We start from the raw sequence: 19,381 nt of genomic DNA, 5'->3' as shown, positions 1-19,381 counted from the left end.
CAAAAATATTGAATATTATTAAAAAGGGAAATAATTATTTAGAAATACTTGATAATAGCTAATATAATTTAATTTCAAAATAAGATGCTACAATATTTATCCTAATATATCGATGCAGTATATTAATATAAGTAAATTTCAATTTATTTTCATCAACAATTCTGATCTATCAATCTATTCTCTTTTTAATATTAAAGCATATATTTATCATCCTTATTATGCATAAAACAAAAACTGATGATTGGAATAACAGTACCGCAATTTTGATTGGACCATATTGTATTAATGGATTACAAAATATTGTGTATCATTTTTTTTTATTTTTTTACAGATAGAACATAAAAGATAATTATAATAAGTTGTATAGTTGAATTTAAAATAATAATTGTCAATGAATACTAATATAATCAATGATACGGTACAATAAATATTCCATTCATAAATTCTATTTTTGAAATGAATTATACATATAAATACTGTGCCTTCGCAGACTATATAACCAACGCATATCGTGCACACGTGCGCGTTGGATAAAATAAAATAATAATAAAATATATATCTTTTTATATTCACTAGCATTAGTAGTTGACTCTTTAAAAGGGAGAATGTTTCAAAACTTTTCAAAGAGTAACATTATAACTCAATCTCGTAAACATTTTTTCTTTTTTAATTTATATAAATTTACATTTTCATAATTTGTTACGAAAGTGAATTTAATGTTACAATCTATTTCTTCATATAATTCTATCTATGATCCTACCAATCATTTAATTCTTTATAAAAATAGAGCAACGATAAAGAATTAAATCAATTGGCTGTTCTTTACTACGGCATAAATAAATGAATAAAAAAATTGCCGTAAATACACATTACTAACCCTGAAAAGTTTAATTTAAATCTCCACAGTCATAACCACAGAAATATTTACGCTCTGCGTAAAATGTTACATATAAATTAAAAATAATACTTTTCTTTCTCTTCATTTCTCATAATATTAATTTTATATCAATATATTAACAAAATAAAGTATAAATGTATTCTCACGTACGAATATTTTTAATTAATATAATTTGATTGTATAATTAAAATTTAACAACTGAACAATGAGTAAGACATGCTAAAATGTTTCGTGCTAATATAATTTACATTATATATATGTATGTGTGTGTATGTCGCACAAACGCGCGCGCGTGTATGTGTGTGTGTATGTGTATAATTGGTATATTTACATAATAAAATATTTTTGTGAACTCAAACATACACTAGGCTCAACATTCAACTCGCATACTAATATAAATATGTTATGTATTTAAAAAAAAAAGAAAATATACAGAATCGCATTCAAACATTAAATAAGAATGAAATGCATATATTTTCATGAATTACTCATTGCATATTAGAATATTTATATTAGAAACAAAACTTAAATATCGACTTCAAATATTTATTATTAATTTTTAGATTTTTCATTGAATTTATATCATTTTTATTTTTTTAATCAAAGCAAAGAAATGTTTTGCAATATTAAGTTATTGATTCGATCATTGCACTTATATAAAATAGAAATTTTTTAAAAAACAAAAGAATTAATACAGATAAATTTTATAATAAATCTGTCATTATTAAAAAAAGTATTCGTACGTGCGATAATTCTAAATGAATCAATAATGAAGAAAATTGCAAGTTATGTTAATCTCTAAAAGAGTGATGTAGAGCAGGACAAAAAGAATATAACAAATATAATGAAGAAAATAAATAAAATGTGTTATACATAGTGCTACGAAGAATAATTAAAGATTGAAGGAATCATCAAGTAATTGTTTCAATTCTTTGAGATGCTGCATTTTGCTTCCTGTTGCGGGTGAAGCTCCCGTTGGTCGACCAACATATCTGAAACAAAAAACGGATTGAAGTTAATTATTGTTAAATATTGTATATTTATTATCATGAACACTAAGGAATGAATAAAATTATAACAAATATTCTAATTAAATACTGTAATTAACATTACCTTAATGTTCTCTGTTTGGGTTTATTAGATTCTTTTGATAGTGGCTCGGACACAATTGTTGGTTTAGTTGAAAACCAACCACTAAACCACCCTCTGCTATCCTTACTGTCGTATGACGTATTTCCGCTGCTGTAACATGGCCCAATTGTTTACTTTGTAAGCACGCGTACAAAACAAATTAGTGACAAACTTGGTGCAAATATATTGCTTATTATGATATATTTATATATATCAAAATTTTATATTATAAATAATATTAAAAACGACAAAGTAAAAAACTTGAGCCATGTAAACAGCTAAAGCCGTGAAAAACGTATTAAACATTTAAAAAAATGATAATTGTATTTCTTAATAATTTATATGTACAATTATCAATTAAATGACTATATGACACTAAAAAATTCATTAAAACGAAAACAAAAGTGATTTATAATATATAGTTTTTTTAGAAAATTGATACTTACGATACAGAACGAGTTCCATTAAGAGCTGTATGGAATCTAGGTTGAATATATGTCCATGCACCTTGATTTTTGTGTTCTTCTTGAGCCCATACTAAGTCTGCATTGGAATATTTAACAGCTTCTTTTTTAACTAAATCATATGGGAAAGGTGAAATCTATAAATAAAAAAATTCAGATAATTTTAATTAATACGATAGAAGCAAAAAGTTTAAAATTCGATATTTATTGCTATTTATTATTTACCTGTTCAACTCTTATAATAGCAACTTTATCATCCAAATTTTTCTCTGCGCGTGCTTTTTTTAGATCATAATAAATCTTACCAGAACAAAAGAGCACTCTTTTAACATTATTAGGATTTTCAGAAGCTACACCTCCTTCTGGTATTACTCTAAGAAACTCTGTATTTTCAAGCATTAGATCGAAGCTAGATTTCGCTTCTGGATGACGAAGTAATGATTTGGGTGTCATTAAAATCAAAGGTTTTCTAAATGGCAATGCAATTTGTCTTCTTAGAATATGGAAATAATTTGCTGGTGTACTGCAATTAGCTACAATCCAGTTGATATCATGCAACTGGCGTACAGCAAATTCTTCATTTTCAGGAGGAAAATAATCTGGATCATCAGCTGACATTTGTAAAAAACGTTCCAAGCGAGCACTGGAATGCTCAGGTCCCTATAAAAATATAATATAACGAATTATTCACTATCATATATATATATATATCATAAATATCTAAAAAAAAAATATTTAAAATGCACTTACCATTCCTTCCAGACCATGAGGTTGTAGCATAACAAGACCAGATTGACGTACCCATTTAGCTTGACCACTGCTAATAAATTGATCGATTATGCATTGTGCTGTATTATTGAAATCACCAAATTGTGCTTCCCAGCATACTAATGCATTAGGATTTGTCATAGAATAACCTAATTCAAATCCTGAAAATTAAAAAATTTTAAATACAAAAATTAATAATATCATCAAAATATAATATATACAAAATCAATGTAAGAAATATTTTAATATTTTTACCAAGAACACCAAACTCTGATAAAGAACTATTGCACACAGTATATGGAGCTTGATCTGGATAAAGATAACATAACGGTCTATAAGTAGCTTTATCTACAGTTTGATGATGAAGAACATGATGTCTATGTGAAAAAGTTCCTCTTTCTACATCTTGACCTGACAATCTAACATGAATGCCCTCTTTAAGTAAAGAACCAAAAGCCATAGCTTCTCCAAGAGCCCAATCAACTGTTCGAGCTTCTATCATTTCCATACGAGATTTCAAAATACGTTCGATACCTATTTAATATTTATATATTTTGAATTATTTAATATTACTTCTATATATATATAATATATTCTATATATATTAAAATCATTAAAAAATATATTTACCTTTATGAACTACAAATTCTGCTGCATTGGGTGGTGGTGATGAGAATTTTTTTCCAATATGAATGAGTGTGTCTTCTTTAATACCAGTGGGAGATACTTTCAAAGGATCTTTTCCTTCAAAAAAACCAGACCATGGAGAATCCAACCAGTCTTTATACTTAATATGCGTTTCTTGTTTAGCATTCACATATGCTTCTTCACAGATTTTTTCATATTTATCTTTAACATCCTGCAATAATATTATATTAATATTATATTATTTATATCCCGTAATAATTCCATCACATATACTCAAATAATTAAAATGTTTTATGTCAATACCTTAACTTCTTCAGAAGTGACAACACCATCATCAATAAGAGTTTTAGCATATTTGTCTAGAACTGGTGGAGTATTTTTAATTTTGCGATACATTAAAGGTTGTGTAAACATAGGTTCATCAATTTCATTATGACCATTTCGTCTATATGATACAATATCAATAACAACATCTTTGTGAAAAGTTGCTCTCCATTCTGCAGCAACTTTGCAAACATGCATCACTGCCTCAGGATCATCCGAATTAACATGGAAGATAGGTGCATTCACTACTCTTGCAACATCTTTTAAAAATTTAAAAATAATTTAAATGAAATTTAATTATTAATTTAAATCATTAACTTATAAATAAACTTTAAGATATGAAAATATTACTTTTTATATGTAATATTTACCAGTACAGTATGGAGAAGATCGTGAATGTCTTGGATCTGTTGTAAATCCAATTTGATTATTCACCACAATATGAATAGTACCATGAGTTGTGTAATCAGGCAAATCTGATAAGTGCATTGTTTCAAAAACGATACCCTGTCCACAAAATGCAGCATCACCATGCAGAAGAATAGACATGACCTTAAATTCAATGATAAAAATTTAATATTATTTTGTTAATAATGCAAATTATTATTTAAATTAAAAACTAATATGAATTGTTATTATAATTGTTATATCGCACCTTTTTGCCTTCACCATCACCACGATAGAATTGTTCTGCGCGAGTCTTTCCTTGCACTACTGGATCAACAGCTTCCAAATGTGATGGATTTGCCACTACAGCCAAACGAATGTTTTTATTTGTTACTCGATTTAGACGCTCAATATACGTTCCCAAATGATATTTAACATCACCGGATCCCTAAATTATTAAGAATAAATAAAATATGCATAATAAATCAAATTTTATAACATATGTTATATATGCTTACATCATCAGCTGCTTCAAGAGCAGCAAATTGAGTAAATATTTGACTTAAAGGCTTGCGGCATACATTAGCAAGGACATTTAAACGACCTCGATGAGGCATACCCATAACTATGGATTCAACTCCTAATTCAGTTGATTTATCAATTACTTGCTTCATAGCAGGAATTAGAATTTCACATCCTTCTAAACCAAATCTTTTTTCAGATGACCATTTACGTGCAAGAAATGCTTCAAATCTATAATAGAAAAATATAATACAAAAAATAGGATTAAACATATTATTTGTTGCTGATTTAATATATAAATATTGATATTTTAATATATATACCCAGTTGCACGAGTTAATCTAGCCAAAATAAGTCTCCTTTCATCATTTGTCATTTCCATAATACCGGGTGTCTCCATTTTTTGCCGGATCCAATTACATTGTTCTAAGGAGTTAATAAACATAAATTCCACACCAATGTGACCACAATAAGCAGCTTCTAGTCTCTTTAAGATTTCACGAAGAGGCAATGATTTTTCTTTGCCTCCGATAAAAGTGGTGGACGGTAATTTGAAAATACGATCCATATCCGACTCCTCTGTAGAATGTGAATAATAAAATAATTAATTTAAAAAAAAAATGAATACTATAAACAACAAGTGTCACATATTTGTAACAATAAAAAATTTAACTTCAAATAAATTTTTTTTTAAATACTTGCTATATGTAATACGCACCTTTTTTAATTAAAGTATAATATACATATATTTTTTTTTATCACTGATACTGAAAATGTGAATTTTTTAAATTTATGAAGCAAAAAAATAAAAAAAAGATAACTTTGTACAATACGAAACTTAAATGCAATATTTTTTATATTCGCACTTTTCTATCTTCGTAACTTAAAAATATATAAATAGTTTTTTTAATAATATTACGTGTAAATATATGCAAAAAGTTTGACGCATAATATATGCATGCATTATATCTTAAAAAAAACCAATAATCAAGATTATTGGTTTAACAAAATATAACAAACCTTCTCCACAATATTTATAAAAATAAAAATAAATTGAAAACTGAAAAAAATATTCAAATATAAAGCTGTAAACCTTAATGAAGCATTATTAGTAAAAACAATCACCAACAATACCAAAATGATAACACTACAATAATATTATAAAATTTTTAAATATATATATTATTGATTACACAATTTATAAATTAAAATAAAAAAGAATATAGAAAAATATAAAATTTGAAAAATAATGAATGTATAAAAGATATTTAATAAATAAATAAAAAATTGAAAAGCCATATTTACAAATATGATTTATAAATAATTATACTTATTTTTCATTATATTAAATATCTTACATTATTATTTTAAATTATTATAAATATAATAATAATATGATATGTAATTTAATTATTATATTTTCTCTAATTCTTCCCCCAGTCAAAAAAAAAGAAAAATTTAAAAATTATTCCTGGCACAAATATCTTTACAGCAAAATATAACAGTCTTTCAAACAATATTCATACAAAAAACCCAAGCACCTTTACAATTTGTTTGCAACACCAATTTTTATATAATTCCATAATGAACCAGCGCTTCCCAAAGATACTAAAAATTTACAAAGACTTTAAATTGGACTTTCATTTGAATTATAATTCTTACATACTTTTCATAAGTGCAGCTATTTTGTATTGTAGTTCCTGTGAGTAAGTTGTAGTACGTGCTCTGTTTCCTGTGGACATTAGACTTGAACTGAATAATTAAGTTATTGAATTTTTTTTATTTATATTATAATAAGGCCTTGTACCTAAATATATTTAAATAAAAATAATTTTATTTTGCTAACATTTAGTCTAATTAAAATTCAAGACTTTTTTTATATTTATAATGCTGTATTTTGTGACCAGGAAAAAAATGTAATAGTATATTAATTCATAATAATATAATAAATAATAAATAATAATAAAAACAACATAATAGCATTAAGTATCATATTGTAATGAAAAAAATTTATAATACATCATATAAATATTTTTAAAATAAAAATGTTAAAAAAATAATAAAATGAAATTGTTCCAAATAATTCATTTTTTTACTATTCTTTTAATGTATCGAAATACCTCAATTAAAGTGCGTCACACAGTATCTTTTTATTTTTGCTTTATACAGAGACACGTTCATTTGGGCTTACCGAATGAATAATGATTATAGAGCAACTCTTGTGGATGTCTATCATCAAGATCAGCGCTGTTGATGCCAAGTGGATCCAATTTAGCGATATGATGGCCACGAATCTGTCAATTTAACGCCACATTCATACGAACCAAATAATTTTTAGTTTTCAAACTTATCAACTCATTATATACATTAAAATAAATTACTGTGATAGATGTTTACTTAAATATGTTTTAAAATATTTATTTATATGTATTGAAAAAAGAAAGAGAAAGAAAAAGAGACAGACAGAGAGAAAATTTTTTTTTTAAAAAACGTAACATCACAGTAATTAAAAACAAACATATTATAAAAATAAATATTCGTTAATATTTTAACAATTAAAACATTATATATATATATATACATATTTTCTGTTATTAAACTTGTTAAAGTTATTTATATACTTAAAAAATATACTAGAAATATTTAATTGTTATTTCATAATTTTTTGAATAATTAAATAAACAAGTATATAAAAATTAAAATAAAATTCTGTTATAGATAAAAAATCAATAATTATAATATAATAAAGTTAAATTGTTCCAGAAACAAACATTCTCCAAATAATAATTGCAAACATATAAAAGCAAAGCTGATAACATCATTTGCAAGCATGCAAAGCAATGATTTCCAAATTTTTCTTACCTTAGATAATTTTCTTGTACACATTATTTAATATATCATAAATAATTACACATATATTATAGAATAATAATATAAGAACTATTTACATATTTTCATTTATATACTTAACATATTATCAATACATTAAATTAATTACAAAATATAAACTAATAAACATTCCATATTTTTTTAAGAAAAACATTTTCAGTATCAGTAAAATTTATCATGGATTTACATTCACATAACACCTTCTTATTCTATTCAATATTTATATTTAATATCTGTAATAATTCTTTCATTATATTATTAATATTTTTGTCCTCTAACATATAAATATATAAGAAAAACTATTTTAATTATATATTTTATAACATATAATAATTCTTTTTAAAGAAGACTTCACAAGAATATGGAAAATAAAAATATATTTGTCATATAATGATTAGAATATTTGAGAAAAAAAAGATATAATAATCAAGAAGGAGTTAATATGTATGATAAAAACCATGTTTATTTTTATGAAGTGAAATATGATATAACTGGTGAAGGTGTTTTAAAAATAATATGAAAGTATCTAATAATATGAAAGTATTAATATTTTGATGAATTTTGACAAAGGTAACAAATAAATATAAATTAAAGCCAAATTTAAAATGATATATATATTATGAATGACACACCTTTACCTTATGATAGACGTAAAAATTGAAATAATAGTTTAAGGAATAGGTTTGGGTAAAAGCCTTACCAAGCATATATTGTCGCAGAACCTGTTCTGGAGATCCCTTGCGGGCTGCATAATGTGTATGTATCAGGTCTGTTTGCATGATACCCAGTGGGTCCAGATCAGCAACTAAGTGACCTCGAGCCTATATGCCAATAAATAATTCCAAAACGACCCCAAAAATGTATATCAGTTTTTCTATTTATTACTACTATACATTACTACCATATAAAGATACATTTAATATTGATATTAAAATTGTAACTACCCCTTAACTATTAACTATCTTTAATACTAATTATTACATTAGCACATTAAAATTTTTAATTTATACATTTTTAAAACCACATAAAATTATATTTAGAATTTTTTAAATATGTAAAATAAATAATAAAATTAGAAATATTGTAGCCTTTATATTAAATTTTTGGTTGAATTAATAAAAAAAATATTAATCTTAATCTATTATTGTAAATAACTATTTTTAATAGTAGAGTTTGTTTTATAATTTTATTAATTTTTAATTGATTTCTTTTATTATGTATTAATAATTATGTAATTGTGATATATTATATATGATATACAATGATAATGTATTAATGACACAATTTATAACATTTTAATATATAGCCTGGGAAATATTTAACTGTAAAACATGCTAAAGGAAATAGATGCAATAAGCATCTGGAATGAGATTATTATGCAATATTTGACTTATCTGATATTTCTAATCAGTATTTGAAATATTCATTTTTCTAATGATAGCATGAAATGATGAATTATTTCATGAAACACATGATAGCCCTTAATAAATCAGTTTCAATATCAATTTCTTATGTCCTATATTTCATAATTTTGTTTTTTTCTCCTTTTTTCATTTACAAAATTAATATATTAATTAGATTAGTAAACAAAAATATGATATTAAGAAATAAAAAAAAGAAGAAATTAGGACATGGAAATTGAAAAGAAACTCTTTATGTCACATGCAATATGATAGTAAAAATTTCCCTTCAACATAAAACATACATACAATGTTTCTAGAACACATGCTACAATGTTTCAAGATCAAATAATGATTGAATTACGTTCAAAATATTAAGACATTTTTTTTCAATAATTTCAGAAAATAAAATAAGACATCTAAAAGCTTTAACATGAAGCCAAAATGTTTACTTAAACTGAATATCTCATAAGATAAATGAAATTGTTTAAAAATATATAATAAACATATTTTTTGTAATATATATAAGAAATTTGAAGTGCTTGAAAATATATTTTTGAGATTTCTATTTTTTTTTTTAAATACATAATATAAAATTAATATACCTGATAAGAACGAATAATAGCTTGAACAGCCAGATGATCATCAATTATCTTTTCAGTAATAGGTATTTGACTTAATTGAGAACTTCCACCAAGTGGTAATAATGCTCCTAATGGAACTTGGTTATGACTTGGAGCAAGAGAAGGAGGAGCCTGATATGCAAGACCTGGTGCAGCTCCAGCAGTACTGCTACGAAAAAATGAATCCCAAGACTACAAAAATAATAAAATACAAATAAAATTATTATTATATTAATATTTATATTAATAACAATAATACATTTTATAAATTTATTACTGACCACATGTACACTATGAGGATCTTGTAGCCATGCATTATACATTTCTTCTACATAAGAGCTAGAACTTCCATTGAGAAAAGGTTCTGTGGCTACCCGATTGCTATACTTTCTGGCTGATTTGGCAATCAATACCTGTGTAGTTCTTGTCAAAGGATGGCTTCGTACCAGCCATGAAGCAAACCTTTCAGGTTTGCACATTCGAGGTGCTAAAGGAGTTAATGTACTAAATACTGTCCTTGCCTTATACATTTTTACCTGAAACAAATAATAACATTATAAAATATTTATATTTTGTTTATATTATTTGCTTTTATTTATATTTAGGAAGAAGACAAATATTAAATAAAAGATAAATAAATTTTATCAATTTACTTTAAAATATAAAATTTTATCTATGCTAATTAAAATATAATATATATCTGATTGTCTAATATAATAACATATAATTATATCTATACATATCTTGATTCGTTTCTTTTTCTATATATGAATGTAATAGCTTTAAACTTAACTTTTTTTTACCCAGAAATAAAAAAGCATTAATATGAGTGATATATTATATTTAAAATAAATTAATATTTTTTCTTAAATAATCTAATATATTTTCCTAAAAAGTAATTTTCTTATGAAATCATTTTGTAAGATTATTCTATTTATAAAAAAATATTTTTAAATTTCCTTTTAATTATAATTGCACAATCACATATGATTGCCAACTTTAAAATTTAGTACATGATGAAATCAATCAATTTATGTATCATGTACAATTATGGAAAATAAATATTTAAAAAAAATTGATAACAATATTAATTATTATTAACAAATATTTGTTTGATAATAAATAATAATTTAATATATCAATTTAATATAATTATCAAAATTATATTAAATTGATATATTAATTTAATATCAATATAAATTATTAAATTTTTATTAATACATTAAAATAAAAAGATAATAATGATAATAATAAAATAATGATATATTTAGATTAAAAAATTTTTTTTTATTATAATTACATATAAAAAATGAAATATGTACTATAAATATATAATAAATTATATCTTATGAATATTAAAATTTCTTTATAATAATTAAATAATATTAAAAAAAAAAAATGAAAAAGAAAATTCAGTATAAATTTGAAAGTTAGAATACTAATATATATATAAATATACGATCATAAACATTAATAATAAATAAGAAATATATCATAAATTAATTTAATATTTCCATAATCAGCATAATATATCATTAATATAAAATAAATAAACAATCATCTATTTTAAAATCAAGTAAAGAAGTCAAAATACATTATAAAAATTCATAATAAATTCTTTGTTCAATTTCATTATGTAAATTTATATGACAAGAAATAAATATATATGACAGTAAAAATATTAGATTAGATCATAATTTATATTAGTTTAAAATTCATTTTAATATTTTAATAAATAATATTATTATATTATACAATTTAAATTGAAAGCAATAAAAGAATATTCATAATAATTATGATAAATAAACGATAATAAATTATCAATCATTAGAAATGTATTATGAGTAATTTTATGAATATATATATCAATTAGAAATATATAAAATTTATATAGGATTTTGAGTAAAATAAAACAAAAAACGATAATAAATGCGTATGACAAAATATTGACTTAATTTTCTTTATTATGTAATTTATATCGCCAAATATAAATATATATTTATTTTTCAAATTTCTGTAAATAAATTTAAAAATTGTAAGTTTACAGATTTGTGTTTATGATCATTTTATAAAAAACTTGTAATGAAAAATAAACGGCAAAAATCAATTGTTTTTAAATAAATTTTTGGCTTATGAAATATTTGAAAAAAATTATGTTCATTTATAAATAATATAAGAAATATATGACATTTCTTCTAAAAACGTGATTAAATGTCAATCGTCTTTTACAGATAAGAAAAGAGTAAATAAAAATACTAAGATTTTAAATTTAAAGAAAACGTCTCTGTAGAATTCATTATAAAATTCTAAATAGCTATAGCGATTACACAATTGCATTTATATCTAAATGTATGAAAAAATAATATTTTTCATTCATATACAATCGCATTATAGGTTATTGATTCAATTGTTAATAGTTAATTTTAATTATTATATAATATGAAAATATAAATAAAACTATTAAATTTTTAAAGTTCTCGAATTTGTTTTGTCTGCATTTGTTAAGTCAGGTGACTATTTTTGACTACTGCAACAATTTTACGTAATCGAAAATGTCACCAAAGAAAATTGTAAGATGGAATAATTTTTATTATTAAAATTAACTTTCTTTACACAGAATGATTGACAATTATTAGTAAAATTCATATTCTTCATTAAATTTATAATTTAAAAAATTAAATATAAATGAAATACAAATTTACATACCTGATGTTAACGCAACACGATGACAGACTATCCACCATTTACAACTCACAAGAAGACCGAACTACGTCGTCTTAAAATATGATTAAAAGGTAGACCTCAGCGCACCTAACGACTAAATATTGCATATCATTATTATAATTTGATTTTGAATGTATTTTGAATCTATTTTACAAAATATAATTAAATATAATTTTTTTTGTTTATTATTAATCTTTGAATTTATTAATTTCTTTAAATATTTGTAAATTATTATGTCATTTGTTATATCATAAAAATTAATTTCTCCTTTCAATTTATTTAAAAAAATAATAATTAATTTGATTCTTGCTTAATATTGAATAATTAATGATTAACTTTAAAAATAAAATATGCATCAAAATTTAAGAATTTATATAATATAAAAAAAGATTTTTATCAATTTTTATTTTTTTAAAAAGGTATTTTGCCTCTTTAAATTAAAAAATCTTCAATTGTTATTTTTCAATAAATTCAATTTTTTTTATTTTCTTCTATTAATTATATAATTCTAATTCTATATTAATCCTAATTATATTATAAAAAAGTTATGTATGTAAAATTACAAAGATTGTGTCAAATTACAAAGTGTCATAGATTTTATGACTGAAATTAGACAAAGATTGTTTTTAATATGAATCCTTTAATTTTTATTCGTTTTATGAATTTTATATAAAAATATATAAAATTCATAAATTTTATATGTATATAAATATTTTAATAGTAATTAATTTTTTCAATAATAATTCAACAATATTATTATAATAAAATATTATATTTAAATTGTGTGAAGAAACGAAAATCGATATTGAAAAAAATAAAATTTAAGTATTTTAAAATTCTGGTAAGAACTAAAATTTTCCGTTAACGATTTTCTTTTAATGAAAGAAGAACATATCGGAAACAAAAGATATATATGTAAAAATGTAATCGATAAACAATAAAAGCGTAACCTACGAAATTCTTCCTTCTTATTTCTTGAATTTTTATAGATTTCTTTTAGTTTTATATTATTACAAATTTCATTTATTCGTTAAAAAATTTAAAATTTTTAATATTGATCTTACTTATGATGGTTATTTGATAATTAAATTATGTATATTAATTAATTTAAAACAATATGGATATTAATAACAAGAAAAAATATTGCTCTGGTAATTATATATTTATTATTTTATAATTCAACATGTTTTTAAGCATGCTACATATTATTTTTTATTATATTCTACATTAACAATATTATATTAGTAATATATCTAATTATATTGATGTTTATTTATTTAGATGTAAAAAATGTAAAACAATGGTTGCATTCTACAAAAGAAAGATGTGATTCGTTAAAATCTCATATGAAATATATGAAGATGTTATATCATGATATGCCAAAAATACAAGAAAATAAAAAGACATTGTATAGTCCAAATTGGAAAGATTCTAAAATTAAGACTTCTAATAATGATCAAACTATAATTTCCAAACAGATGAATTATAATAATTCTTTGGAAAATTATTCTGATATTGAATGTATGTTTGTAAATGAAAATGATGTAATAAATATTAACATTTGATGTTTTTTATTACTTTATATTTTGTTATTATTGCAAAATTATAAAAATAAGTTCAACAAACAAATTCTGTTACAGACAATATAATTCACAAGGATGAACCAATAACATCAAGTTTAGTAAATATTATATCAAAAATTAATCTACAAGATAAAGAGGAAGAAAAACTACAAAATTTTGATAAACAGAAAGCAGCAGGAATTGAAGTTTCTTCAATTACACCTCGAACGTATGATATTCAGAATATACATATACAATCAAAATCATTATTACCAATTCAGAAAGAAAACATGGTAGTATGTATCATGTTTAAATCATGAATATATTTGATACATATTCTAAAGGAAGTTGTTCTTCATAACTATATTTATAAAAATCTTATTAACAGTGTGAAGAACACAATCACAATTGGCAACTCCCATATCAAAAGCATTTAACAGAATATTCTACAGAATTGATAGAAAATATTGAATGTTCAAACAAATCATTTGAACAATTAATTCTGGATAATCAAAATGATTATATACTTCAAGAATCACCATCTATAAGAGATAATATAAAACTGAATATTTCTGGTAATTTAAAAGATAGACCCAGTGATAAAAATAAAATTTCTGTAAGAAGTGAGAAAAAAGAAAAAGCAATTTCTTCAGCATTATCAAGCAAGAAAGGTTCTTTATGTAAACTAGATGATATTGTTTCATTGAAAAAGAAACGAAGAAGAAAAATAAATTGTTCTAATTCAAGGAGTACTGTAACCACAAGAGAAACAGTTCTTTTAGGAAAAAAGGATACAAAAAGACGAAAACAAAAAAGTATCATATAAAGATGTTCATTTAAGAACTTTATATTGATTTTTATATATATTTTAGATAGTGTAAGTAATCGTCATACATTCAAGTCTCAACAAGCATCTAATGAAGTAGTGGAAATTTATCATAATGCTGCAGCAAAGAGTGGTAGCACATCTGCTATTCCTAGTAAACATTCAAAACTTGAACATCACATGAACTATATTAACATGTTAAAATCTTCAACTATAAATAAACGACAGAACATGTCTATAAATTCAAAATGTGAAAGTAATAATTATGCAAATACTTGTGATACTAATATAGATGGTCTTCAAAATTGTTCCCAAAGACAATATCAATCTGGACAGAAAGTAGAGTAAGGTCTTATAATAATGATTATATAAATGATAACATTAAATATAATATATATTTCTACTTTTAGAGGAAAAAATACAATTACTAATGATCTAAATTATAATTTGGAGGTTTCAACCACTCCCTTATGTACTATGGAAAAATATAATTCACATCAGTGTCAACATGCAATTATACAAGCATCATATTGTAATCCAATAATTACTCATAATTATGAAATGCCAACTTTAGCTTCAAAATTGAAAAGAGCAAATCGATCATATTTCAGTAGATTCAATTTTCGAAATATACCTTTCGTAGTGGGTACTTCTGTAACCCCAAGTCATAATTTAGGTTTAAATATACAACAAGTATGTTATTAAATATAAAAATGAGCTGTATTTATTATTATAACTTTTCTTTATTTAAAAGGTTTTAAGTATAATGAAAACAAGACAAACTGCTACGACTGGAATTACTCCTCTTCTTATTCGTAAAATTAGCAGAGGTATGAAACCTGCATCTATTCTTATAGAACAAATAAACGATCAACAGAGTAAACTATCTCATATGAATTCTCAAATGAATTCTCAAATGAATGCACATCTACAAAAAGAAAATTTATTTATGGGTAAAGGTGAACACTTATTAGAAAATGAAAATATGTTTTTGAAAGGAGTAAGTAATGTAAATTTAAATGTAAATATAAAATCAAGTCTTGAACAATATCAAAATATACAACAAAAAATTAATGGCGATATAAATAAATATGAAAACCTTCATAAAAAAAAGGTTTGTTTATTGAAAAATTCAAAGCAATATCACTAAAAAAAATTCATATTTTATTTCAAAATATAAAAGTCATGTCTATTTTCAGGATACTAAATCAGAAAATCAATTAAATACATTAAATACAGCACAGATATTACATGCAACAGATAATAAAATGTTAAAATTGTTTGCTTCTCATCAAAATGTAAATTCTAAAATGGAAAATCCAGAGATACAGTCAAAAATTTATCAGGTGAAATCTTGCAAAGTAATAGATTGTTTGAGAATATTAATTTAAAACAAATTATAGGGTAGTATATGTGATAAACACAATTCCAATACCACAATAGTTAATCATTCTCAAGATTCAAAAGGAATACAAGAAGTTCTTATTAATCTTCATGACCAATTTGAAGAAATGAACACGTAACTTAAACTAATTTCTGCAAAAATATAAAATTACATAATCTATGTATTAATTAAATATTTTTTAATCAATTATATAGGAGATATGAAAGATTACAAACAAAAGCAAAAAAATACAGTGATAAAGAGTTAGAAGAAGAAATATTACATTTAGAGAAAGAATTAAGTATTAAAGAAGCTGAAATAAATGCTGTTGTTAATTTATATAAAGAGGTAAAATAATTCTTAAATTATGATATTTTATTATATTTAAATTATTATATTTTATGATCTAATTATAATATTTTTAATAATTCACAAGTTGAAAATTTATTATAATTGCTTTACTTGTTAATCTTAGGTAATGGCATTGAAACATCAAATGAGATTGTTACAAAAAAAGAATAGCTATGTTTGTATATCAACTGAAATTCCATTGGGTTCAGATAAATTATATACAACTGTTCCATTTACATCAACTAAACCTAATGGATCAAGTTTTCAACATAAATCTCTTCATAAAAGAGGAAATAGTATTATTGCAAGGGAACCTACTTCACTTCGTTTAGCCGGACTTTTACGGCAAATTCAAACATTCCAAAAACAATTAAAACTGATGTCATGGTAATAGTGTATTTTAGTGGATCATATTTAATACATAAGCTGAAATTATTAACAAATTTGTTACATGATATTTATTGAAATGATTATTTATGTAATATCATATTAAATGATGGTCTAAAATTTGATCAAAAAATGATAATAATATATAAAGTATAAAACAAATAAAATTTGTAATAATTTTTCTTAAGTAAATATTTGTGTTGTGTAGTAGAAGATTTGTCATTTATCATTATATTATTTAAAAAAATATGATGATAATTTATATTACATTAAGAATTTTATTTTAGGGTTATTCTGTATAATAGAAATCATACTTTTAGTAGACCACATACTTCTTTTATTCAATTCTGTGTGCTACTTGTTATAATGAATAGATTTGTATAGTTTTATATATTTATTTACGCATCTACTTTATATAGTTATATCGTTTACACATATATACATAATAAGTTTTCAAATGTTTTCAAATATTGCAGAATAATTAAAATTATTATAGTATATAAATCTTTATCGGTTTTTTAATTTTGTTTTTAATATGATATTTTTAATAGATGTACCGTCAAAACTATCTCTTTTTTTTTTCTATGCAATAACGTCTGATCATTCGTAATAATAACTTATTTTTCATTAAGAAATTTTAACCAATTACTAACAAAAATATTAATCTTACAAGTAACTACATAGCTACATAAAATTATATGTTATAAAAAATCATGCAAAATTGGGTTTCATTTTAAAAATTTCATGAAGATATAAATTTCATTTCTATATATGATCTAAAAAATTTTATTTCATAGAATATTAATCATTTCTAAGGCAGTATTGTTTTTTTTTTTGTTTTATCATAAAGATCATACTAAAAATTGATCAAAATAATATATCTGATAGTTAATATAAAATAACTTATTTTATATTTTGCAAATATATTAATAGATATAATAATAATAATAATGTTATAACATATGTAATATAATATTAATATTATAATGGATATAATATTAAGCTCGGAAGGAAGTCATACAAAAAAATTGTCTTTTTTAATTATTAAAAAATATTAAAAAATTATAAATTTTATTAAATTAAATTGCCAAATTTTTCACCATAATTTTTTACTCCAACTTTTTTCTCTTTTCTTTTTCCTTTTCTTTCTTTTTTTCTTTTTTCTTTTCTTTTTTTTTTTTTATAAAGAAATGTAACATTGTTCAAGTTATTATTTTTATTTTACGATCTTTTAAACAGATCATCAATCTCAATTTCCTTCTACGAAGGAGACGGCCGAAAACATTTCCTCACGTCAAGAAATCGTTTCCACAAAAAAACTTAAATCCTTCTCACACACATTCTCTCATATTAATATAAGTAATATATCTCTCATATTATATATCACAGACTAAAAATGCTTTGGTCTAAAAAATCTTTTTCGGTTTCATTCACATTCCGCATATACTAATTCAGCGGATAAAATTTATAACAAACATTATTTGGATTAATATAAGATTAAAATATTTAAAAATATTTTAAATAAATTTTTTTATATTAGTGTGCGAAATGGATTAGCGCTAAGAATTGGGGCCGCCATAATTTTTATATGATAAACTCTATATAAATTATAATATATTGCAAGGAATCAATTGAAATTATGAATATATTTTAGAAATTTTTTTATAATCGTTTTAAAAATTTGAACAATCAATATTAATTTAGATTAAAATTTTAAATCGCATACACACACACACACACATATATATATATATATATATATATATATATATATATATATATGATTTCCTACTATTATTTTTTTTTAATTTTTAGTACATATTTAAAATTACAATTAAGCTCGGTAGCTTATTTTTGTAATTATAATAAGAAAAAATGCGAACCCCTTTGGCGCACTTCCATAGATTTAATAAAAATTGATTTGCAAAATTATTTCTTTCATTTAATATGATTTAAACTCAAAATATAGCACCTTCATTTAAGACGCCTTATCAAGTTGAATTTTAAGGCTATTGTTTACATATTTGCATTATTTCAAAATAATTGCCTTAAAATTTCACTTATACAAATATAAAACGGAAAAATTAACGAGG

At 22.6% G+C, this 19,381-nt stretch overlaps 2 protein-coding genes across 7 annotated transcripts; one reads left to right on the top strand and one right to left on the bottom strand.

The window, feature by feature from the left end:
• Positions 1 to 52: 52 nt before the first annotated feature.
• Positions 53 to 12,849, bottom strand: Nc73EF (oxoglutarate dehydrogenase Nc73EF). Of its 6 annotated transcripts, XM_086916442.1 has the most exons (17): positions 12,761 to 12,823; positions 10,336 to 10,590; positions 10,037 to 10,246; positions 8,732 to 8,852; positions 7,334 to 7,436; positions 5,466 to 5,721; positions 5,139 to 5,373; positions 4,889 to 5,068; positions 4,605 to 4,785; positions 4,213 to 4,493; positions 3,892 to 4,120; positions 3,517 to 3,795; positions 3,244 to 3,422; positions 2,719 to 3,153; positions 2,476 to 2,630; positions 2,012 to 2,140; positions 53 to 1,890 (listed from the first exon to the last, which is right to left on the bottom strand). In XM_086916442.1, the coding sequence occupies exons 4-17, from the start codon at positions 8,780 to 8,782 to the stop codon at positions 1,791 to 1,793; spliced, it is 2,793 nt and encodes a 930-aa protein (XP_086772568.1). In that variant the 5' UTR covers positions 8,783 to 8,852; positions 10,037 to 10,246; positions 10,336 to 10,590; positions 12,761 to 12,823; the 3' UTR covers positions 53 to 1,790. The 6 variants fall into 6 exon arrangements, with proteins under 6 accessions (XP_086772568.1, XP_003692817.1, XP_086772564.1 ...); XM_003692769.4 differs by lacking the exon at positions 7,334 to 7,436 and having other exon boundaries at positions 12,761 to 12,849; XM_086916438.1 differs by lacking the exon at positions 7,334 to 7,436 and having other exon boundaries at positions 2,012 to 2,137; positions 12,761 to 12,849.
• Positions 12,850 to 13,389: 540 nt separating this feature from the next.
• On the top strand, positions 13,390 to 17,480 carry LOC100871766 (uncharacterized). Its single transcript, XM_086916425.1, has 11 exons — positions 13,390 to 13,929; positions 14,060 to 14,299; positions 14,419 to 14,636; positions 14,729 to 15,155; positions 15,213 to 15,510; positions 15,577 to 15,859; positions 15,921 to 16,280; positions 16,366 to 16,512; positions 16,570 to 16,685; positions 16,766 to 16,898; positions 17,026 to 17,480. Exons 1-11 carry the CDS (start codon positions 13,896 to 13,898, stop codon positions 17,290 to 17,292), a joined length of 2,523 nt encoding a protein of 840 aa, XP_086772551.1. The 5' UTR covers positions 13,390 to 13,895; the 3' UTR covers positions 17,293 to 17,480.
• Positions 17,481 to 19,381: the final 1,901 nt, after the last annotated feature.

Source organism: Apis florea, unplaced genomic scaffold (genome assembly GCF_048593485.1).
Source record: "Apis florea isolate Af1SG1 unplaced genomic scaffold, ASM4859348v1 contig_3802_pilon, whole genome shotgun sequence".
NCBI classification, from domain to species: Eukaryota; Metazoa; Arthropoda; class Insecta; order Hymenoptera; family Apidae; genus Apis; species Apis florea.
Note: the sequence above shows the minus strand (reverse complement) of the source record. Positions and strands in the feature narration are given on the sequence as shown.

Bases quoted from the DNA above. Each gene is read 5' to 3' on its own strand.
- Nc73EF (XM_003692769.4), bottom strand. From the start codon at position 10,584: ATGTATAAGGCAAGGACAGTATTTAGTACATTAACTCCTTTAGCACCT. The intron at 2,631-2,718 runs GTAAATAATAAA...TTTTATTTATAG, and splicing joins CTATTATAAGAGTTGAACAG to ATTTCACCTTTCCCATATGA. The intron at 1,891-2,011 runs GTAATGTTAATT...TTTTTGTTTCAG, and splicing joins CCCAAACAGAGAACATTAAG to ATATGTTGGTCGACCAACGG.
- LOC100871766 (XM_086916425.1), top strand. From the start codon at position 13,896: ATGGATATTAATAACAAGAAAAAATATTGCTCTG. The intron at 15,156-15,212 runs GTATCATATAAA...TATATATTTTAG, and splicing joins AAAAAGACGAAAACAAAAAA to ATAGTGTAAGTAATCGTCAT. The intron at 16,281-16,365 runs GTTTGTTTATTG...GTCTATTTTCAG, and splicing joins AAAACCTTCATAAAAAAAAG to GATACTAAATCAGAAAATCA.